At 47.7% G+C, this 22,423-nt stretch overlaps 3 protein-coding genes across 5 annotated transcripts; all 3 read left to right on the top strand.

Moving 5' to 3' along the window:
* Positions 1-219: 219 nt before the first annotated feature.
* LOC114773584 (diacylglycerol O-acyltransferase 1-like) lies at positions 220-8,971 on the top strand. The gene is made up of 17 exons (XM_028965852.1): positions 220-425; positions 1,136-1,223; positions 2,911-2,951; positions 3,139-3,224; positions 3,594-3,646; positions 3,717-3,822; positions 4,290-4,418; positions 4,632-4,694; positions 5,057-5,160; positions 6,275-6,313; positions 6,389-6,430; positions 6,519-6,563; positions 6,684-6,796; positions 6,874-6,939; positions 7,548-7,635; positions 7,738-7,800; positions 8,599-8,971. The coding sequence occupies exons 1-17, from the start codon at positions 316-318 to the stop codon at positions 8,743-8,745; spliced, it is 1,383 nt and encodes a 460-aa protein (XP_028821685.1). The 5' UTR covers positions 220-315; the 3' UTR covers positions 8,746-8,971.
* A 1,343-nt stretch (positions 8,972-10,314) lies between these two features.
* LOC114773590 (solute carrier family 45 member 4-like) lies at positions 10,315-17,442 on the top strand. Of its 3 annotated transcripts, XM_028965877.1 has the most exons (8): positions 10,315-10,539; positions 11,370-11,783; positions 12,068-12,256; positions 13,951-14,130; positions 14,551-15,566; positions 15,657-15,756; positions 15,838-16,049; positions 16,792-17,440. In XM_028965877.1, the coding sequence occupies exons 2-8, from the start codon at positions 11,534-11,536 to the stop codon at positions 17,083-17,085; spliced, it is 2,241 nt and encodes a 746-aa protein (XP_028821710.1). In that variant the 5' UTR covers positions 10,315-10,539; positions 11,370-11,533; the 3' UTR covers positions 17,086-17,440. The 3 variants fall into 3 exon arrangements, with proteins under 3 accessions (XP_028821710.1, XP_028821707.1, XP_028821708.1); XM_028965874.1 differs by having other exon boundaries at positions 15,657-16,049; positions 16,792-17,442; XM_028965875.1 differs by having other exon boundaries at positions 15,657-16,049; positions 16,861-17,442.
* Positions 17,443-20,698: 3,256 nt separating this feature from the next.
* On the top strand, positions 20,699-22,299 carry LOC114773591 (prostate stem cell antigen-like). Its single transcript, XM_028965878.1, has 3 exons — positions 20,699-20,833; positions 20,977-21,093; positions 21,946-22,299. Exons 1-3 carry the CDS (start codon positions 20,782-20,784, stop codon positions 22,155-22,157), a joined length of 381 nt encoding a protein of 126 aa, XP_028821711.1. The 5' UTR covers positions 20,699-20,781; the 3' UTR covers positions 22,158-22,299.
* Positions 22,300-22,423: the final 124 nt, after the last annotated feature.

Consider the following 22,423-nt stretch of genomic DNA (forward strand, 5'->3'; position numbering starts at 1 on the left):
ACACAGGAACATTCTTTGCATGATTTAATCGTGCTTTTCAATGTTTGTGTGTTAATTGGTGGATTCTGAATTATCCTCATATTTAAATTAGTATTGTAATATCCGGTGATGGGTTGACGTCTCTCTCTCTCACGCTACATTGTAACCGCTCGGAGCTCCGCCCCCGGCTCGGAAACCCCGCCCCCGCGCTTCTGATTGGTCCGGCCGCTGGACCTGTGGAAATGCGGAACTGGATCGTGGATCCGGGACACGTGTGCAGCGGTGAAGTGGCCGGTTCTTGGTTCGAGTTCGGGAAGCTCGATGTCGCGGTGAAGCATGGCTGCCCCCGCGACCCGCCGCCGGCGGGCGACCATCAGCGCGGTGAGGAGCGACGAGGCGGCCGGGGAGAAGGGGGGACTGGGCGGCCGCACCCCCAATAAACTCAGGTGATTCACAGTCTCCAGAACACGACCTGCCTTTACTATCATTCATTATGTAGAGACAATTCCGCCTCCTGTCGAGACATTTTAGTCATGATCTGGCTGTTAATGGTGACCTGGGCCCAGTTGTTCACAAACTTATCCAGAGGCGTTCTGGATACCAGATGCCATTGAATCTTGAAAATCTGGATCAAACCTTCATGTGGAAACAAAATCAGGATAAACCTGATCGCAACACGAGAAGGGGTTGCAAATTTCAGGCACCAAATTCAGTAAAATATTGAAGGTTGATCCCAAAGTTTGCTGATGATGTGCAATTTATATAGATTTTGTACAATTTTTGAACATCTGTGGCACTGAAAAAATAGTAAAATGGTAATAATACACGAAGCTTTCATCCTTATGATATATCCGTACACAAACTTTATGAAAATGTTTCTGTCTCATTCTATTAAAACATGTTAATGGTATTGCTGAGGGATCCATCTGAACCGGACAGAATTTTCTGTAAAGTCCAGATAATGAAGTTGTTTGAACAATTGGCCCAGATTTATGGAGAAAAGCAGCGTTTTTAATCAGTTTTAGAATCTGCTAAAGACGCTCGACCTGCAGGGTTGAGAGGTGTTCTCACACAGTTTGGTAGGTCTTCCAGCTGTTGAAATGTAGAAAGGTGGCACCCATGGGGGCGGCGTTAATCTGGCCATTTCTCTGCTCAGCTGCCACCGGCTGCAGGAGTCCCTGCTCAGTTCTGCCAGCAGCTTCAGTAACTACCGAGGGATCCTCAACTGGTGCGTGGTCATGCTGGTGAGTTTGCAGCAGTCCATGGTGCAGATACACGCCCGCACACACACACACACACACACACACACACACACACACACACACACACACACACACACACTCTTTGTGTCAAGACCTTTTTGTTGCTGTCCAGCATTACTCGTTTCTGACCTGGTCAGGACCACAGAACCTGGACTGTACCATGGATATTGGGGACCAGAACTCCTAGATCTGAAACTTAAACTTCATAAAATCATCAATCAAATCATCCCATCTTCCACTGGTTCAGAACAGAACTGAACTGATGGTGGGGCAGGGATGTTTCATTTAGATACATATGCAGAATACAGTAATGAAAATTAAATCATGATTCATTACACATGCATTTAAAGAAATATTGTACGTGTATTCTAAAAAGCATTTTTACCACATTACTTTTTTATCTACTATAAAGAATTCATTACAGAATATATTTCATATTCAGCCATCACTATTTGTTCTCTAGAAAATGGTATTCAAATGCAGAACGGAACAATGCCAGCATGAAGCTGCACCATTCAAGCATTCCAAAGACATGAATGTGACAAGATGTGCAACTCACTTCATGTACTGTGACATGCTGGAGATATGAAACTCTGGGTTCCTGCAGAAGTCCACACCCTGCCCTGGAGCACCCCCCGTGGTGCTTCAAAGATGGAACAGCCACGGTCATGGCGTCATCATGCCTGAGGATTACGTAATCCTCTCCCTGAAGTCATGTGACTGCTGTGGAACACGATGATAATTGTGTGCGCACACTGAAGCACAGATACTTCAGCTCCGCTGGCATGTTCCAACATGCCACCATCTTGAATGCTCCCACCACAGCCTCATGTGTATCAGCTCCTGGACGTCTCTGCCCAGGACATAAAGTGATAAAGTGAAGTGATTGTCATTGTGATACACAGCAGCACAGCACATGGTGCACACAGTGAAACGTGTCCTCTGTATTTAACCATCACCCTTGATGATGAGCAGTGGGCACCATGACAGGCGCCGGGGAGCAGTGTGGGGGGAACGAACCAGCAACCTTCTGATTACGGGGCCGCTTCCTTAACCGCTGGGCCACCACTGCCCCCAAAAACGATAGATGGTGCCCGGGGTTCGAACCTCTGGCCTACGGACCGGGAGGTTAGTTATCTGGTGACAGAGTTGAAGTATCCCCTGAGCAACCCAGCGTGACTAGGACAGCTGGATCTTTCCTCTCGGTACCTCCAGACAACAGACAGGAAGCTGACGGACCTCCTACAGAACCGTGTCTCTCGGTTCTTCATTCCTCATTGTAATGAGGGACTGGAGTCTGGATGTAAATGGGTGCTGTTGATTGGTGTTTTTGGATGGAGGCTCCTCCAACTGCAGGAAAGGTGGAACCTCATCAGGCACTCAACTTCTTCATCATGGAGTTTGAATTTGTGTTCAGGAAATGAAGGGGGGGGGGTGTGAGGAGAGCTGGAGTTCTGCAGTGAATTCATTTTCAGGTTCTTAGCTATATATGACTATAAGGAGGTTCGAGCAGAGCACCAGCAGGTGGGAGATCCTCAGGTCAGCTGTTGAGGGTCCCACTACGTGCTTAGTCTGAGACTATGTTTATTTCAGAAGGTTGACGGCGAGGTCCTGCTGCGTTGCCAGGTTGGAACTTCTGACCACTTCTTCCACATCTTCTCTCCCGCAGGTGCTGAGCAACACAAGGCTGTTCCTCGAGAACCTGCTGAGGTGAGCTGCTAATAAATAAATCATCAAACCACACATACAACAGCAAGGAGTTCTGAGTTTTCCGTGTTCGCTGAACCTCTGACATCAGAGTCTCGGCAATGTGACAAAATGTCTGAAGAATGCATGGGGGGCAGAATGAGGGGAGCAGCGCTTTGAATATTTCAGCTCCTCCTCCTCTTTATTGAAGGTACGGAATTCTGGTGGATCCCATCCAAGTGGTGTCCCTGTTCCTGAAGGACCCTTACAGGTGGCCTGCCATGTGCCTGGTGATTGGTGTGTATCTCTCACTCCTGAAAGTCCCGTTTTTTTGCTGATCATTAGAGGAAATAAAGAGATTTAGCTGCCCGTGCATCAGCTATGGTAACATTTGCCCTCTTTACCTTCCTCATATTCTATAAATTACTGTCTTTTTATACAGACTAAAGGTTGAGAGATGCATGCATTGACATGCATTGATTTGGCCTGATTAATTTTTTGTAAGGAGACAAATAATATTTTATGGATTTTATTTCTTGTAACTCCCAGTATTGCTGCAAATTAAATAGTTTAATTCCTCCTTTGGATTCAACTGCGCACACACACATGCATATTCTGACATAGTCCAGGCAGAGGCCATTTGGTTAAAGCTGTCATCCCTTGCAGTGTCCAACATGTTCATCATGGTGGCGCTGTACACAGAGAGGCAGCTGGCGAAGGTGAGTGACGGGATGTGTGCTTTTTTTAATCGTGTGTGTGTGTGGTAATTTCCTCTCCTCTGTCATTCAGGGCTCCTTTAGTGAGAAGTTGGGTTTGTTTATTCATTGTCTCAACCTGTCAATCGTCCTGGTTTTCCCCGTGGCGACTGTGCTGCTGTTGCCTTCCGTAACTCCAGGTGAGCTGCTCCTCCACACCATTCTTCCATAACAGCCGAGCAGCGGACACACACACCCACACCTCCTCATCCAGATTTGTGCCCCCCTCCCATCCCCCTCCAATGGAAGGTTCCTCCTCTTATGTTCTCCCACCGTGGGATGGTGAGGTGGACCATCTGTCAGCAGTCACAGTCATGATAACCCCCCCCCTACACCCGGCAAAAGGTCAGGGGGCACTGGCACACACACCCACGCTTCTGTGTACCGCGCCCCTCTGGCACATGGCTGTGGTGGCCGGTGCCAGGACCACACATGTGACGAGTGCAAGGAAGACACTCACCGTTTCACCGTAACCCCTGGATCTGCTGAATGGACCGTTGGGTTCCTACGGTTCTAGTCCCTAACACAACAACCCTGGTGAAGCAGATCGGTGCCCTTGTGGAGTTATTCTAAAAGTGTAAATCCAGTTTGTTTGTCTGTTGGCCAGTGGGCGGAGCCTTTGCTCTCTCTGCCTACACCATTGTCCTCCTGAAGCTCTACTCCTACAAGGACGTGAATAAGTGGTGCAGGGAGAGGGACCAGGTCTTCGTTAGGAACCTGCGGCGCTCGCTGTCCTGTAAGTCATCGTCACCGCGCTCTCGTTCCTCCTTCGTCTGTCTCTCTGGTCCAGCAGCTGTCCCCTTCCGGACTTTTCCACTCACTGGTCGGGCGGGTTCTTCTCTCCTGGCTGCTTTTCAGAACGCTGTGTTGTGCCTTTGTGATTTTTTAGTCTGTTGCAAGGAGTGAGACAGTAACAGTCTGTTGGACAGTGACGTTTGCTCCTCTGCAGGTCCGTCAGCCCCGTCTAACGGAAAACAGACCGTCTCCTACCCGGGAAACCTCACGGTCAAAGGTGAACGATGCAAACCTCTCGGGCCTGTCCACGGGAAGTCAGCGGGGGACTCCTTTTTGGACACCATAAAGCTCGTGAAGCATATCACACCATCTAGCCACTATACTTTACACCTCAGTTCAGCGTCATTTAGAAATAGCGTTGTCCACTAAAACAACGTCATTTGTGTTGTAAATGATGCCAGCGGCTGGAAATGCATGAATGTAGAGCGGCTTGAGTTTCTGTCACTTTAAAAGCTTTATTCATTATTAGTAGTAGTATCATTATTAGAAATGACTTTAAAAAACAAGGACAGTTTGAAACGGCCCTGAGCTTTTGAACAAAAGTTTGTTTTCATGATTGATGTGCCTGTCCTCTTTCAGATCTGTATTATTTCGTCTTTGCCCCGACACTGTGCTACGAGCTCAACTTCCCCCGCTCGGCTCGAATCCGCCTGGGCTTCCTGCTCAGGAGGCTGTTTGAAATGGTGAGAGCAATCGTCAGAAATCAGAATCAGAAAAGGAAATTGCTTATGCTACAACTGCACAGAGCGGAAGACACACAGTGTACATACAACAAGTGCACAGAGAGACGAGAGACAGACATACATTTATGAAGCACTAAAAATAAGTATGTAGTGATTGCTAAGGCTTTGCACATTATGTAAGAGTTAATGAGTGAGTTATTGCACAGAGCAGCAGGCCAGTCAGCTTCACTCTGACAGTGGTGGGAAATTATACACTTACATTTACAGCATTTATCAGAAAAGTGGTAAGTGGGTAAGGAGACACTCAGGGTTATGTGTCTTGCTCAGGGACACGTTGGTAGGAAAGTGGGGTTTGAACCTGGGTCTTCTGGTTCACAGGCGAGTGTGTTGTCCACTAGGCTACTTATAAATTGCTAAACTTTCATTTCATTTTGCCTAAAAAGCCAGAAGCCATGGTGTAGTGAGCTTTTTTTATTGGAGATTAGCAGAAACTGACCACTGATAAAGGCTCAGAACATTATAGCAGCTTCTGTCAAGCCACGATTGAAAGTGTGGTGCACGCCACCACTGTGTGGTGTGCTGGTTGTACAGAAGCCGATAAGAAGAGACTCCAGAGGCTCCAGAACAGCAGAGACTGTGTCCCTCCCTGGACCAGCCATGACCAGCTCTATCTGTCTGTCCTACATCCTAACCACCAGCTATTCGGCATACTGCCCCCTGGAGAAAAGGTTCAGAACAATCAGGTGCAAGACAGACTGAATAATATCTTCTACCAGAACTCTTAATGGGCCTGATCACTGACATCACTCCTTTAATCGACCTCCTCGCTGCTTGGTGTGTGAGGGTGCGAGCATGTGTGTGCACACGTCTTCCACACAGTCATCCCAACACCTTGGCAAATGTGCACTCGCCAACCTAACCGAGACTTTCACTTATTCTCACCGATGCCGTTGGTGCTGTCATCTCTGTCACTTGTCACTTTCCTTGCACCTTTGTGGCCTTGCTAGCTAAATTTGCCATCCATGCAACTGTACAATGGCAATAAAAAGTCTCGAAGTCTTGAGTAGAGCTTCTGACTCCAACTCTCTCCACCTGTTCTGTTCTCTTGTTGCAGCTCCTGCTGACGCAGTTGCTGGTGGGCTTGATTCAGCAGGTAAGTGGGGGGGTCAGTAAATGATGATCTGAGGGTCACCTGACGTCCCTCATTGCTGAGATCATTGTGTTGCAGTGGATGGTTCCAGTCATACGGAGCTCAATGAAGCCGTTTGAGGTACGCTACCTGAGGTCAGCACTGGTGAGCGGTTCTCCTGCAGGCCGTCTGCCTGGAACTCAACCTCAGTCTTTCCTTTGTTCTGCAGGAAATGGACTTTTCCAGAATGGTGGAGCACCTTCTACGATTGGCTGTACGTATGAGCCCTCGCTGGTTCTGCTCTATAGACCCAAACAGACAGAACAGCCCGGAGCTTGAGGATCTGTTGGTTGTACTGATGGACGATTGAGGATGTTCTCTGTCTCTCATCCAGGTTCCCAACCACTTCATCTGGCTCATCTTCTTCTACTGGTTCTTCCACTCGTCCATGAACTTGGTGGCAGAGCTGCTGCGTTTTGGGGATCGGGAGTTCTACAGAGACTGGTGGTACGTGGAACCTCCATGACACGCCTCAGGACATGTTTTTTTTTACTTCCTGTGTGTTCATCTGATGTTCTCTCCAGGAACTCTGAGACGGTCACCTACTTCTGGCAGAACTGGAACATCCCCGTCCACAAGTGGTGTCTTCGGTGAGCGGGCGGGTCAGCAGCTGCTGAAGGGATCTGGTATAAAGTGAATGTGAAGTGATTGTCATTGTGAGACGCTGCAGCGCAGCTCACGGTGACACGGTGGAACGTGTCCTCTGTATTTAACCATCACCCTTGGTGAGCAGTGGGCACCGTAACAGGCACCTGCGGAGCAATGTGTGGGGACGGGACCTTCATCAAGGGGACCTCAGTCTACATCTACTCGGTTTATAGATCAAGAGATTTTTTGGGGTGACCGTTATTTCTGTCTGGCAACACTGCAACAAGGACACAGTGTTGAGGGCTCAAGTGATGAGACAAAGTGATGTCTAATGCTGCATTTCCCACATAGATTTACATTTCTGGCATTTACCAGACGGTCTTACAATCAGTAGTTACAGGGACAGTCTGGAGACACTCAGGGTTAAGTGTCCTGCTCAGGGACACGATGGTAGTAAGTGGGGTTTGAACCTGGGTCTTCTGGTTCATAGGCGAGTGTGTTTCCCACTAGGCCACTACCGGCCTGAATTGAGATGCATGGCAAAAAAAAAAAAAGATTCTTCAATACAGCTGTGGTGTTCAGTGTCTGTGTCCGTCTGCTTTATCTGAAGCCACTTCTACAAGCCTCTGCTGAGGAGGGGCCTGAATAAATGGCTCAGCCAGGCTGCTGTGTTCCTCCTCTCCGCGTTCTTCCACGAGGTGAGCTGCTCCCAGCAGATCGCGCCACTAACCGGTCACCGGTCTTTGCACTGTGTGTGTGTATGTGGTGTAGCTGTGTATTTAAGGTCTGTTTTTTTGCAGTACCTGGTGAGTGTGCCCCTGAGGATGTTCAGACTTTGGGCATTTATGGGTATGATGGCACAGGTGAGTTCATATGCCACAGAGATATTTTATTAGCATTTTGCTTAAAATAATAACTTTTGGTGCCCTTGGTGCTGCTCCAGGGCTCCATACTCTGCAGACACGACCACCCTTGAGCATTGACATGAGGTGACGCAATGACATGTACAGTACAGGCCAAACGCATTCAACGTGTTTTCTTTATTTTCATGACCATTTACGTTTGTAGATTCTCACTGAAGGCATCAAAACTATGAATGAACACATGTGGAGTTATGTACTTAACAAAAAGTGGAGACCTGACCTCCACAGTCACCGGACCTGAACCCAATCCAGATGGTTTGGGGTGAGCTGGACCAATAAGTGCTAAACACCTCTGGGAACTCCTTCAAGACTGTTGGAGAAGCATTTCAGGTGACGACCTCTTGAAGCTCATCGAGAGAATGCCAAGAGTGTGTAAAGCAGTAACCAGAGCAAAGAAACTAGAATATAAAACATGTTTTCAGTTATTTCACCTTTTTTTGTTAAGTACAGAACTCCACATGTGTTCATTCATAGTTTTGATGCCTTCAGTGAGGATTTACCAACGTAAATGGTCATGAAAATATAGAAAACACATTGAATAAGAAGGTGTCCACACTTTTGACCTGCACTGTATGTGGTGCAGGAAAAGTTTGACTGACTGGCAGTTGTGTAAATTCCTGCCACGTGTTGATCATCAACCTGAATTTTAGCACAATTACTAATATACTAACCATACAATTGCTTAGCCCTAACACACACCCAGCGGCTAAATCCTTCATGTGTGTGTGTGTTGGACAGCTGCCTCTTGCCTGGTTGGTGGCGCGATTTCTCAGGGGTAACTATGGAAACGCGGCGGTGTGGATGTCCCTCATCATTGGACAGCCCATCGCTGTGATGATGTACGTCCACGACTACTACATCCTGAACTGCGGAGGGGATGTGTGATTGAGGACTTTTTACTCTCCATTCATGGGGCATTAAGCTGCAGCAGCTGCTACGTCTTTTTAAGGGAATTTAGCTTCTGTTTCGGTATATTTTGTCATTTTTTTACAGATGAATGCTGTTGTTTGTAGTGATGTCCTGCCATCCCACCTGATCTCACAGTGTGGTTTTAATCAGCTGTGCTGTTACTGTTTGTACAGTAAAATCCACATGATGTGACTTCCCAACATCTAAACCGTTCGTGTGTGTGTGTGTGTGTGTGTGTGAGTGTCTCCCTCCCCAGCATCTCCCAGACAACTGAGAGACAGTTATTTTCCACTCCACATTTCTACTTTCATTATGGACATGGGGGGGGGCAAGCCACCGTCCTGGGTGACACTTGATGGCGTAAAAAAAAAAAACGGTGTTGTGGTGGACTGAACGCCGTGTTTATGCTGTTTTCTTGCAAGAAAAATGTGTCATGAACATGTTTTCACTGAGATTATTGGTTCTGTTTGGGGGGAAGGAGGCTGGTCCGCCGCAGTGGCCTGATATTACATTTCATTATTATTATTACTACTACTTAATAGGCTTTACTATGCAGGTAAATTCATGTTTGCTTGTTATTTGCATTTTAAGACACATTAATACAAACCAGTTTTAAGAATAGTGCAATGGTTTTTTTTTTTCCTTTTAAGCTCACATCGGCTTTTTTACTTTTAAAAGTCTGGCCATGTAGTTCAGAGAAGTTCAGGCACTTTTAGCCCCTGATGGAACTCCAGAATGCAGCTCCTCTCAAGTTGTAAACACAGGCCGACATTTTTTTTTTTGAGAAATTCTCACCAGGAGGTTGTGCGTCTGTGGCAGGGGGTTGAACACCGGCAGTTCTTTACGGTCTGGGGGGGCGGCATCATCCTGGCCTGCCACTGAGCGACCTGTGCTGACGCGACACAACCAATAAAGATCAATAACAACAGAAAATGCCGCTTGAAAGGACCCGAAAGGGGCATTCTGACAGCTCCGTCTCACTCGCTTCCTCTTCCGGGAACCAGCCTTCGAATTCCCGCGGCTGCAGTGACGTCGGCGATGGATTACCGTAATGACGCGAATATCACTAGAAAACGCGCTCCTCCGCTTTCAGATGCCGCAGACGGTTCAAGACTTACGGCAATGTGTCAATTCAATTTCTGTGCGGTAAATGTAATGGTTTGAGCGACTTATGGTCTGCTGATTATGAATGCTCATAAAGTGTAAATGTTAGAGGCGCAGGTGACCCGGAATTGATGTTCTAAATTACTAAAACTTAAGTAAAGATAATTTTCTTGAACAACTCTCACACGAAATGAAACAGTAAAGAGAATCCTTTATAAGCGTGAGAAAGGGCATGTGTGGCGTGTGAACTTCTCACGAGTAACTAAAATTAGGTTAAGAAATATACGATTAAAAAACAGGTCTATTTATAAAATTGATTATGTAAAATAGAGAGAAAAAAAAAAAAGTTCAAATGAATACTTTAAACCCGGAGCGTCTACTCCTGTGACTAATTTACGCAGTTATGTATTATCGCCCTTCATGACAACACGATATTCAAAAACCATTAATATTAAAATTCTGCAACTATCCAAGACGGACCCACAATTCCGTTCGGCGGCGGGTGACGTCACGCCATTCCAAGTGACCGGGATGCGCCTCCGTCGCTGGTCCGCACCTGGCAACCCGGTCGCTCGTCTCCGCTCCACTCCGCGGCGCGGCGGCACCGAACAACCGGCGGAGAGCCCAGCCGAGCCGAGCCGAGCCGAGCCGAGCCGGACTGCGACGGTAAAACCGGCTTACTCGCGTCTCGACCTCGGGCTCTGGGGTCCTGTGACCCGGAAGGGGTCGTTTGGGTGGATGGAGGTGGAGCGTGTGTGTCATGGTTGGTAGATGAATGGATGGATGGATGTTTGATTGGTACTGTGTGGGACCTTCACGCCACCCCTCTGCCACAGGTTTTGCAGCAGGGTGAAGAACATGTTCTGATGTTGGAACCCCAGAACCTGCTGAGCAGGTGGGGTTGTGCAACGCGCTGTCATTGTTCAGAATGACTTTTGAAGCCCTTATTTTATGACTTGTGTGTGTGTATAGGTGTGGTAGTAGCCTAGTGGGTGACACAGAGCAAAGTCCCAGGTTCAAACCCTGCCTACTACCATCGTGTCCCTGAGCAGGACCCTTAACCCTGAGTGTCTCCAGGGGGGACTGTCTCTGTCACTACTGACTGGATAAGGGCGCCTGGTAAATGGCGTAAATAAAAACGCGTGTGTCCGAGTGTATAAAGAACTTACATGGACACCTGCATAGTCAAATGAAACAGTAACTTCAATAGGATGAGAAACAGAAATGATAGAATGAGCATAAAAAGAGGTCTAGTCCTTAACTTCATTTATGTTAACAAGAGGGAGGCTTGTTCGGTTAACTGTTTTATACTTTTTTCATTCATAAAAAGGAACATTTTGTGAATGCCCGTTTTATGACGTGTGTGTGTGTGTGTGTGGGCGGTTCAGCCACTCGTGTTCCTCGCCTCCACCGCCGGCGCTGACTGGTAGATGTTTGATGACGGCAGGTCCGGCGTGTGTGACGTAACGTTTCTCCCTGTAAACTTTTCACCCCAGACGGTTAATGTTTGACTCCCAGCGAGGAGCCGCCTGCTGCTCCACGCCGTTCCCAGGACATGGCGGCGCGGTGGACGGCAACCACCGGCATGCAGGACAACTGTGGACGCTTGTCTCGGACGGTTTGATCCCAGGAGGCGAAACTGGCAGAACAACAGAAAGCTATGGCCCCTCAAAACGGTCACTCTGATGCCATCCAAATGCAGGACATGTCCAACGCCACCGCTGCGGCCAAATGTCCGAGCGGAGCTGCGGGTGCCCGAGACCCGGCCAGCCAGGACGGCTCCTCCACCTCGGACCACACCCAGCACGTCCCGCTGCAGAGGTGGGTGATGCACGGCGCGGTGATGTTCGGGAGGGAGTTCTGCTACGCCATGGAGACCGCCCTGGTCACGCCCGTCCTTCTGCTGATAGGTAGGAGACTCACAGTCGCGCTTCCTCATCATTCACATGTTACAGGAAGTGTGGTTTTGAGCACTTCTTCCCACTTGGAAAACCCCATAACTCAGCATCTCTACCGGAGTGCGGGTTCAGCCGTTTTAACACGTGATGAAGAGATCTGCCGACATTTTCACTCCACTTACTGCTGGAGATGCCGGTGTTAATGAGAGTGAGGATGATATAAATATATATCTGAGCCGTCAATAGAATATATGATCTGCCCTGATCTCTGTGGTGGTTCTGGTGTGCTCCTGCAGGTCTGCCAGAACAGTACTACAGTCTCACCTGGTTCCTCAGTCCCATACTGGGCCTCATCTTCACACCCCTGATTGGCTCGGCCAGCGACCGGTGCAGGCTGCGCTGGGGGAGGAGGCGTCCCTTCATCCTGATGTTGTGTGTGGGGGTGCTGCTCGGCATCACGCTGTTCCTCAACGGATCCCTGATCGGTGAGACTTCTGGTGCTCCTAATAATAAAGCCGGGCTGGAAAGCGGCTTAATAATAAAGCCGGCCCGGTAAGCGAATTTATTATAAAGCCGGCTCGGTAAGCAAGTTAATAATAAAGCCGGGCCGTAAAGCGGCTTAGAAATAAAGCCGGGCCGTAAAGCGGCTTAGAAATAAAGCCGGGCCGTAAAGTGGCTAAGTAATAAAGCCGGGCCGTAAAGTGGCTAAGTAATAAAGCCGGGCCGTAAAGCGGCTTAGTAATAAAGTCGGCGTGGTAACTGGCTAAGTAATAAAGCCGGGCCGGAAAACGTCTTAGTAATAAAGCCGGACCGTAAAGTGGCTTAATAATAAAGCCGGGCCGGAAAGCGAGTTAATAATAAAGCTGGCCTGGAAAGCGGCTTAATAATAAAGCCGACGCGGTAAGTGAGTTAATAACGAATAATAAAGCTGGCCCGGTAAGCGAGTTAATGATAAAGCCGTTCCGGAAAGCGACTTTATAATAAAGCCGGTTCAGAAAGCGACTTTATAATAAAGCCGTTCCAGAAAGCGACTTTATAATAAAGCCGGTTCGGTAAGCGAGTTAATAATAAAGCTGGTCCGGAAAGCGGCTTTATAATAAAGCCGGTCCGGTAAGCGAGTTAATAATAAAGCCGGCCCGGTAAGCGAGTTAATAATAAAGCCGGGCCGTAAAGCGGCTAAGTAATAAAGCCGGGCCGTAAAGCGGCTAAGTAATAAAGCCGGGCCGTAAAGCGAGTTAATAATAAAGCTGGCCTGGAAAGCGGCTTAATAATAAAGCCGACGCGGTAAGCGAGTTAATAACGAATAATAAAGCTGGCCCGGTAAGCGAGTTAATAATAAAGCCATTCCGGAAAGCGACTTTATAATAAAGCCGGTTCGGAAAGCGACTTTATAATAAAGCCGGCCCGGTAAGCGGCTTAATAATAAAGCCGAGACGGAAACCGACTTTATTATAAAGCCGGCCCGGTAAGCGAGTTAACAAATGAGACCTGCAACACGGTTGCAGGGTATCTGTGTATTTGCATAAATGTTATATTGCACTAAGACAGTTTATTTAAATATTAGTACATAGATCGATAGATATCCAGCAGTTTAAACTTCAAAATAGTCAAAGTTCACACTGGACCGAGCGTACGTTGTACACATAAGTCGGTACTCGGGATCGGTGATATCCAAACACCAGCCAGGAACACCTCGGCAGCAGATTGATCGGAAGGTTTTGCGATTCCTTTGTTGTGAGTATCCTTGGGAATGTAGCTGGTGCATTTCTTTGCCTTCCTGACCACATGACTTCACCATTTTCTTCACTCATGTGACTTCATGTGCATCTTCTGGCTTCCAAGAAAGTGCTGATTGCAGAGAGAGGAACTCTGCATCTTCCTGTTTGTTGGGTTCACTGGGTTAGTTTCGGTTTCATGGATTAAGCCTAGTCCTAGACTGAAAGAGAACTTCTGCGTGCAAAATGACTTTTAGTCTAGGACTAGTCTTAATCTATGAATGGGAATTTGAGTCATTGAACTCAGTTATTCATAACAAGTGTATATAAGTGATGTATACATGTATACATTTTTATAAAAGATGAGATCTAAATAAATTCTGCCGTGCCAGAACAGAACCACCTGGTTCCTCAGGCCCAGTATGGGAAATGAATAAACAAGTACATACATTTTTCTTTTTCAGGTCTGAGTATTGGAGATGTGACCGGAAACCAGCCAATCGGAATTGTGCTGACTGTAGTGGGTGTTGTTGTGCTGGACTTCAGCGCTGATGCATCCGAGGGTCCAATCAGGGCTTATCTGCTTGATGTGGCTGACAGTGAAGAACAGGACATGGCCCTTAATGTCCATGCCTTTTCAGCAGGTACTTGATCTCTGGCTCTCACGGAATATTCACACATTGGTGAAAGAATGCGCTGTAGTATGTATGCCAGGCCTGTAGGGGGCGGTGTAACTTTCGTCTCACCCAAGATATTCAGGTATGACCAGGTATGATGTGTTTGTACAGGTATGGTGATATGTGCAAATATGAAATGAAGTGTGTGTGTTAATAAATAATGTATTTTAGCGTTGCTTGTACCACGTGTATTGGTAATTGTTCATGACATGGACTGCCTGGGGGAAGAAACTGTTCCCGTGTCTGGTCATTTTGGTGCTAAGCGCCTTGTAGGGTTGACCAGATGGCGGTGTGCTGGGTGAGAGGGGTCCAGAGTGGATTCTCTCAGCAGTCCTGACTGCCCTCTGCAGGGTAATCCTATAATTTATGTAACGTGTTTGTTGCCAGGTTTGGGTGGTGCTCTTGGCTATATGCTGAGCGGTCTGGACTGGACCAACACTGCTCTTGGACAGGTCTTCCATACGCAGCAGCAGGTCCTGTTCTTCTTCGCTTCCATTGTCTTCATCATCGCCGTAGCGCTGCACCTCTTCAGCATTAAGGAGGAATCCTTCTCTCCCTGCCGGTCAGGTGGTCTGGAGGAGGAGGATGGGGACGATCTCTCCGTGGCCCCAGCGTCCCGGCCTCTGACGGAGCTGTACCTCATAAGGGAGGAGGAGGCGGAGCACGCGGAGATGGATTTCATGGACATGGTGCGCAGTAAGAGCGACTCTGTGCTGGCCATGCCAGACGCCACCATTGAGCTTGACCTGGACCTGGACCTGCACCTGGGCCTGGACCTGGGCTCCAGCACCCTCTACCTGCCGGAGGGCGACCCTGAGCTTTACCGTCAATCAGACAATCAGACCTCTCTGCTGCAGTGGGAGCCAATCAGCTCTGAGGGCGTGGCCTCCGAAGCCAATAAACCAGCCAATGGAGCGCTGACTGCCTTCAGCTCCCAGACCCCAGATAATGGTGTCATCAAGCCGGGCGCGCGTCAGTTCCACAGCCCGACCGGACGGAGGCGCCACCCGTCCTTCTACAGACAACCATCCTTCACCTTCGCTTACCATGGGCGGGTGGGCTTCCAGCGGCCCCGCCGCCCCCGTGCCCACACCGGCCCCGCCCGACTGAATTCGGCCATCACGTCCTCACGCAGCCTGAGTGACCTGGACAAGCTGACCCAGCGGGTCCGGCGTCGGTTTGGGAGGACCGGTGGGGCGCAGCCCAAATGCAAAGAGGACGAGGAGAGCGAGGACGAAGACACGGGGACCACGGTCAAGCTTCTGTGGCTGTCCATGCTGAAGATGCCACCACAGCTGCTGCGCCTCTGCCTATGCCACCTCCTCACCTGGTTCTCCATCATCGCCCAGGCCGTCTTCTACACTGATTTCATGGGACAAGTCATCTATGATGGGGACCCCACGGTAAATCAGACAAGCAGGGCGGTTTTTCCAGGGTTCTAGAACCGGTTAGGACCATGTTCCATGTGTGTGTGTTTTTCTCTTCCTGGTCAGGCTGCTGGAAACTCGACGGCCCTGCAGAACTACAACCGTGGCGTCCAGATGGGCTGCTGGGGGCTGGTGATTTACGCCGCGATGGCCGCCGTCTGCTCAGGTACCGCGAGGCCCCACCGCCTCCTGCTGACCGCGGAAGAACTTCTCATCGCTTCTCTCTTCTCTTACATGTCCATCGCAGCTGTCCTACAGAAGTACCTGGACAACTACGACCTCAGCATCAGGGTCATCTACATGCTGGGCACCTTAAGCTTCGCCGTGGGAACCGCCGTCATGGCATCGATTCCAAATGTCTACGTTGCCATGGTGATGATAAGCACCATGGGAATCATTTCCATGAGCATCTCGTACTGCCCATACGCGTTACTAGGACAGTACCATGAGATTAAGGAGGTCAGTGTAAAACGTGCTTAATGTTGGTCTGTGTTGAAATGAATCTCGTAATCGATGCATCGTGACGAAGGCGTGCAGAACGTGAGCGTTTTTTTTATCCGTAATGACGTTGTCTGGTGGTGTTCTAGTTAAGACGTAGTGCCGGTAGTGACTGTGGCGGCCTGATCTGGGCTGGAGTACGGCCTCGTCCACACGGACGTTTGAACGAACGCCCTCTGAACGCCATTGGACTTTTTTTGTGCACTTTGTCATTGCACTCGATAGTAGGTGGTAGTAGCCTAGTGGGTAACACACTCGACTATGAACCAGAAGACCCGGGTTCAAATCCCACTTACTACCATTGTGTCCCTGAGCAAGACACTTAACCCTGAGTGTCTCCAGGGGGGGACTGTCCCTGTAACTACTGATTGTAAGTCGCTCTGGATAAGGGCGTCTGATAAATGCTGTAAATGTAAATGTAAATGATTGACATTTACATTTACAGCATTTACCAGACGTCCTTATCCAGAGCGTCTTACAATCAGTAGTTACAGGGACAGTCCCCCCCTGGAGACAAGCCGCCTGGTTCAGATGTCCGTGTGAACAAGGCCTTAACTCTCATCTCGCTGTTGTATTAAAAGTTGTAAAGTAGAAAAATCGAATCGTGATGTCAGTGAAGGTTCAAACCTCTACTAGATCCATTCTGGTGAATCATGTGATTATCAGAACTTTAGAACCCGACTCCTCTCTGTCCATCCCGCAGTACGTGGAGCACAGTCCAGGAAACTCCAGGCGGGGCTTCGGCATTGACTGCGCCATCCTGTCCTGCCAGGTGTACATCTCTCAGATCCTGGTGGCATCGGCGCTGGGCGCCGTGGTTGACGCCGTTGGCACCGTCAGAGTCATACCTGTGGTGGCATCGGGCGGCTCCTTCCTGGGCTTGCTGACTGCGGCATTCCTGGTGATCTACCCTGACCCAGATGAGGAGGAGGATGACGATGAGGAAGAGGAGGAAGACACGCCCCCTCGTGGACAACTGATGGAGTCATGCACATGAATCTACTGTTCCCAGAAGGCATTGAATCCGGTTACACAGCTATGTATGAATCAGAGTCATGAATCGTGTGGTTCTGTTTTCATTCAAATAAAACGTTCAGCTCGCTCGGTGTTCAGGATAAAGCTGTGATCGGGCTGAACTTACACCCACACCTGATCCCAGGTGGTTTAATGGCTGCTGAGGCCTGTGGAACTTCCTGTTCCGTGTTTGTGGGCCGCCTGCTTCGTTCCATTTTCTACATGAATGTGTGATGGCTGCTTTTGGTACCTGTTTCGGTTACTGCTTCATTTTCAATGATCTGATACTTTAAAATGCTGACGTGTTCACATTTTTATGTGTTTACATTTTTTTTTAAAATCTTTCCACCAGTTGTGTGTTTTTTCATTCTCACCCAGGACAGTTTATTCCGCAACTCAATGCAATTGTTCCTCAAATCCAGGTCTAACTTTCAACAGTGGCTTCAGACCATCAATTTTCTAAATCAAATATGAATTGACACACTTGGAGAGAGCATCATTTATTTTGATGGTTTAAATATAAAAAAACGGTATGAATTTATAGTCAGTCTTCCCTGACTCTAAAAAGGCTGTTTAACTGACAGCAGTTAAAATACGAAGAGACCACAGTTCTTGTTCATAGAAGGTCATGTACCGTAAGTGGTACATCACTGCTTTCTAATAGCTGCGCTAACTTTTTTTTTTTTTTTTATCTTGAAAATGAAATCATGCAAAACCCTTTCAGTTTTAGGCCCGTTCCAATTCCCAAAATCATTTCTATTTGCTAAATGTCAAAATAATGTGTGAGAATTTTTTTGAGATTTTTTTATTACTTTCTTCAAAGTCAAAAGTTCACATACACTACGGTTACTACGTCTTTAAACTATTTGGGAAAGCCCAATGCCAAATTGGCCAAAAGCCAATGTGATGGACATGTAATAGAAGAGAGAAGCGATGAGAAGCCAATAATGATGATGTATTTAAAGGAACACCTCCACACACTGCTTCCTTTACGACACCATCGGAAAGTCTAAAGACATCAGGAAGAGAATTATGGACCTCCACAACTTCCAGATGCCTGAAGGTGCCACGTTCATCTGTTCATCTTAAACAGTTATACACAAGTATGAACAACATGGGAATGTCCAGCCACCATTCCGCTCAGGAAGGAGGCGGCTCCTGAGTCCGAGAGATGAGCGTGTCCTGGTGCGGAATGTGCGTATAAATGCCAGATCATAAAAAAAGACCTTGAGAAGATGCTGGCTGAAGCTGGTCTGAGTGGATCACTATCTACAGTGAAACGAGTCCTGTACTAAAAAAGCCAGATTACACTGACTTTACACAAATACACACAGGGACAAAGTCCCTAATTTCTGGAGACATGTCCTGTTGTCTGACCAAACATTGTCATATTTGGAGGAAACGGGGGAGGCCTGAGAACACCATCCCAACCGTGAAGTACGGAGGTGGCAGCGTCATGTTGTGGGGTGTTTTGCTGCAGGAGGGACTGGTGCACGTCACAAACTAGATGGAGTCATGAAAGAAGAACAGTATGTTAAAGCAGCATCTCAACACATCAGCCAGGAAGTTAAAGCTTGGACGCAAATGGGTCTTCCAAATGGACAACGAGCCCAAGCAAACTGCCAAATTGTTTAAAAAGTGGCTTAAGGAGAACAACGTCGATGTTTTGGAGTGGCCACCACAAAGCCCTGATCTTAATCCCATAGAAAATTTGTGGTCAGAGCTGAAAAGACGTGTGAGAGCAAGACGGCCAACAAACCAGTTCTGTCAGGAGGAATGGGCCATAATCCCGTTAAACTGTTGTGAGAAGCTTGTGGAAGGAAACCCAAAGCGTGTGAGTCGAGTCATTCAGTTTAAAGGCAATTCTACCAAATACGAAGCAAATATATGAAAACTTTTGAGTAATAAAAAAAAATCAAGAAAACTATCTCACACATTATTTTGGCATTTAGCAAATAGAAATTATTTTGGGAATCCGAACGGGCCTAAAACTGAAAAGGTTTTGTATGATTTCATATCAAACAGTAAGATGGTTTCAACTGTACATACAAGAACTGGTTGTACCGAATCTGTCTCCACCACTATTTGCATATGTCCCCAGGTTGTAAGTGTCCCTTCTCTGCCCGTTTAACTGTAGCCTGTTGTTCAAAAGGAGGTGAACGGTGAAGAACAGATGGTCCAACACTGGATTGAAAAGGTTTCCAGTCTACTGTAAAACAGGAGGAAACCATTAACCCTTTAAGGCCCACACTAAGAAAAAAAAACACATTTTTATGTACCTATTATAACAATAACAGCATAGTTTATAGTTTTTTTTATATATAAGTTGTTGTGATGGAGTTATTCAGGTTGAGTTACATTATTCATTGAGATGTCCTCACTCAAAACACACTCAGAATGTTAAAGGGTTCATTATAATATTCCATGGCCCCCCATGCATCAGAAAGCATCTACATTTACATTTTAAGAAAATGTAGATGCTTATCCAGAGTGACTTACAACATGCTTCCAAGTTCATCTAAATCTTCTCTAAAGAGGAAGGTCTTGACTTGCCGTGTGAAGGTGCTCAGTGACTCAGCTGGAAGTTCATTCCACCACCGAGGGGCCAAGACGGAGAAGAGTCTAGATGAGCGTCTTCCTTTTACCTTCAGAGATGGAGGGACCAGGCGAGCAGTACCGGAGTACTGGGAACGTAGCAGAGGGGCGGTGTGGAGAACTTGGGGAGGGCTACTGTAAGCACATTGAAACCAGCCGTCTGTGACCCAGGCGTCACAGATCCAGAAGGGATAACTTCATCTCTGCAGGTATGGATGAAATCGTTGCCCAGCGCTGCTTGACAGTGGATTCGTGTTGGTATTCATGCTCCATGTGATCTGACTGTGATGTTGGGACACAGGGGACAACTGATCAGCATGAACAGCAGGGGGTAGCAGAGAGCACCACACCACAGTTTATTCTGAGCTGTTCATCATGTCAGCTGATCTACTGCAGGTTCATTCATTCATCGTAACCAGTGTGCCATCCACAAACCAGCACCACGCTGACGCATAACCGCAAATGTTCCAGATTTGCTTAATACGGTTAGTTCAATTGAAATGTACCTATAGTTCTGTATATGGGCATTTTCTCATCTTGAATTGCTGCTGGTTTAACTGGCTTATAATTATTATCAGTATATTTCAAAAGTAAATATATTAATAAATTGTAAACATCAGCGAGGACAATGAAAAGGTTTGGTGTCGGGGTTGTTCTCCGGCCCTCAGACATTCCGTCACGTGATGTAAGGAGCAGCACAGTCTAGACCACCGACACCGCCCTGACCAGACGTCTCCAGTCAAGGGGGCGGAGCCATGGTGACACTTTCATTGTGTTCAAAACAGGGCCGTCCTGTTTAAGGTCTGTTTACATCACAGCATCTGAATGACTGTACGTGTGTGTGTGTGTGTGTGTGTGTGTGTTTCGGCAGCAAACACACACACACACACACACAGGGATAACGGGTGATTAAGTCCTCACTCGGGGAGGCGTGTGCAGGTCATGTGACCTCCCACACAAGACTGTCATGTCTCTGTGGAGTAACCGACAGTACAAAGGTGAAAAAAATGTGATGATGGGTGGACCTGACTGTTCTCACCCACAGAGCAAACACACACACACACACACACACAAGTGAGGCACTATGAGGACTCGAACGGCACTGCTGCTTCTGCTTGGCCTCAGCATCCAGACAGGTGAGGGTTCTGCACAGGAGAACCTGGAGAAAAGGGATGTTCCCGTCCCCGCAGAAACTTTGGAACTGCGCACGTGTGTGTGTGAGTGTGTGTGTGTGTGTGTGTGTGTGTGTGGACGCTCATGTGAGGTGTTTGTGCTGCAGCTGAAGGGCTGAAGTGCTACGTGTGCAGCGCCTCGACCACCAATGCAGGCTGTACCCAGAACACACAGGACTGCAGCCCCCCGCTGGACACCTGCATGACCACAGTGGACACCATGGGTAAGACCTGCACCTCCACACACCCGGGACCCCAGAAGCTGAGAAGTTCTGTTCATGAATCGCGGTAGAAGTCTGTTGTTGGCGATATTTACCATTAGAACTGGACGGACGAGAATGTTCCAACATCAACAGAAACCGCCTGGTTTCATACTGGGGAAATGTTGCGTAGTTCCTGAGATTCCACGAGTTCCATCGCGTGTTCGGAACCGGTTTGTCTCTGATAAAATCTTCTGGTACGTGTGGTTCCAGCCTTTACTTTGCATGAACAAATAAAGATGCATTTATACTCTGCAGGTTTTGGTGTGTGAGACCTCAACTCAGATCTCAGACTGATTATAATTCGTTCGATTCATATACTGAAACGGAAACCCGTGTTGCTATAATAATAAAAACTTTATATGAGCCATAACGTCTGCCCGCCCGGCCCTGTTCATGTCAGACCTGAGACACGTGCCATTCTGTGCCATCCAGTTCAACAGAAAGATAACAGAAGCAAGAGAGCACTAAACTGACGTAAGCGGCTGCCATTTTGTGCACAGAATCCGTAGTTTATGTGCATTTAGTCAACATCAGAAGGTCAATTTGTCCGCACCACGTAGCCGCCGGTAAAAAGTAATTACATAAACAACATTTCATTAAAGACTCTTTGCAGTCTTTAAAGTCTGTGCATGGACAAGGTGATCTTTCAATATTGAAATTGGCAAAGATCACAAAATGGCATGTGCTGTTTTTGGTGCGAAAAAGTTCTTTATCGTAAAGTAAATGTGGGCCCTGCGGTGAATAAAGACACGAACAAGGAAGACAGTTACAGCGGCCACATCTAACAGCCAGTGAATTGTGGGTAACCCGCAGGGAAGGTGTCGGCCATCGTGAAGCAGTGTGCCAGCAGGGCCACGTGCAGCGGCGCCGCGTCCAGCGCCAAAGTGGACAGCGCAGGGAACGGGAACCGCGTGTCCTGCTGCTCCTCCTACCTGTGCAACTACAACACGGCCTCCGGCGTCCAGCCGCACCGGAGGCTCCTCGGCGCCGTTCTCTGCTGCGTCACGGTGCTGCTGAGCGTCTAAAAAAGCCCGGTTTAACTCCACACTCTACGTGTTTCATGTCATTTATTTCAATGGATTTACTGCTGTGTATTGTTAATAGGGGCAGGGACTTATTATTACTAAACTGATTAAGTTAATAAATGAATATCTAGGATTATTGTTTTTTTTTTGCATTTTGAAGTGTATTTTGTTCTGTGCTTTTGTTCTGTTTTATGAATGTGTTGGTGGGTAAACTGAAATAAAAAATGACAATAACAATGCAGCAGGCATTATGTTGTCTATGTTCT

This window comes from Denticeps clupeoides, unplaced genomic scaffold (assembly GCF_900700375.1).
Source record: "Denticeps clupeoides unplaced genomic scaffold, fDenClu1.1, whole genome shotgun sequence".
Taxonomy (NCBI): Eukaryota; Metazoa; Chordata; class Actinopteri; order Clupeiformes; family Denticipitidae; genus Denticeps; species Denticeps clupeoides.

Excerpts from the sequence above, each read along its gene's own strand:
- LOC114773590 (XM_028965874.1), top strand. The coding sequence starts at position 11,534 with ATGGCCCCTCAAAACGGTCACTCTGATGCCATCCAAATGCAGGACATG. Across the intron at positions 14,131-14,550 it reads TGTCCATGCCTTTTCAGCAG|GTTTGGGTGGTGCTCTTGGC; the intron begins GTACTTGATCTC and ends GTTTGTTGCCAG. Across the intron at positions 15,567-15,656 it reads TCTATGATGGGGACCCCACG|GCTGCTGGAAACTCGACGGC; the intron begins GTAAATCAGACA and ends CTTCCTGGTCAG.
- LOC114773584 (XM_028965852.1), top strand. The coding sequence starts at position 316 with ATGGCTGCCCCCGCGACCCGCCGCCGGCGGGCGACCATCAGCGCGGTG. Across the intron at positions 3,225-3,593 it reads TGCCATGTGCCTGGTGATTG|TGTCCAACATGTTCATCATG; the intron begins GTGTGTATCTCT and ends CATCCCTTGCAG. Across the intron at positions 6,797-6,873 it reads GAGTTCTACAGAGACTGGTG|GAACTCTGAGACGGTCACCT; the intron begins GTACGTGGAACC and ends TGTTCTCTCCAG.
- LOC114773591 (XM_028965878.1), top strand. The coding sequence starts at position 20,782 with ATGAGGACTCGAACGGCACTGCTGCTTCTGCTTGGCCTCAGCATCCAG. Across the intron at positions 20,834-20,976 it reads TGGCCTCAGCATCCAGACAG|CTGAAGGGCTGAAGTGCTAC; the intron begins GTGAGGGTTCTG and ends TTTGTGCTGCAG. Across the intron at positions 21,094-21,945 it reads GACCACAGTGGACACCATGG|GGAAGGTGTCGGCCATCGTG; the intron begins GTAAGACCTGCA and ends GGTAACCCGCAG.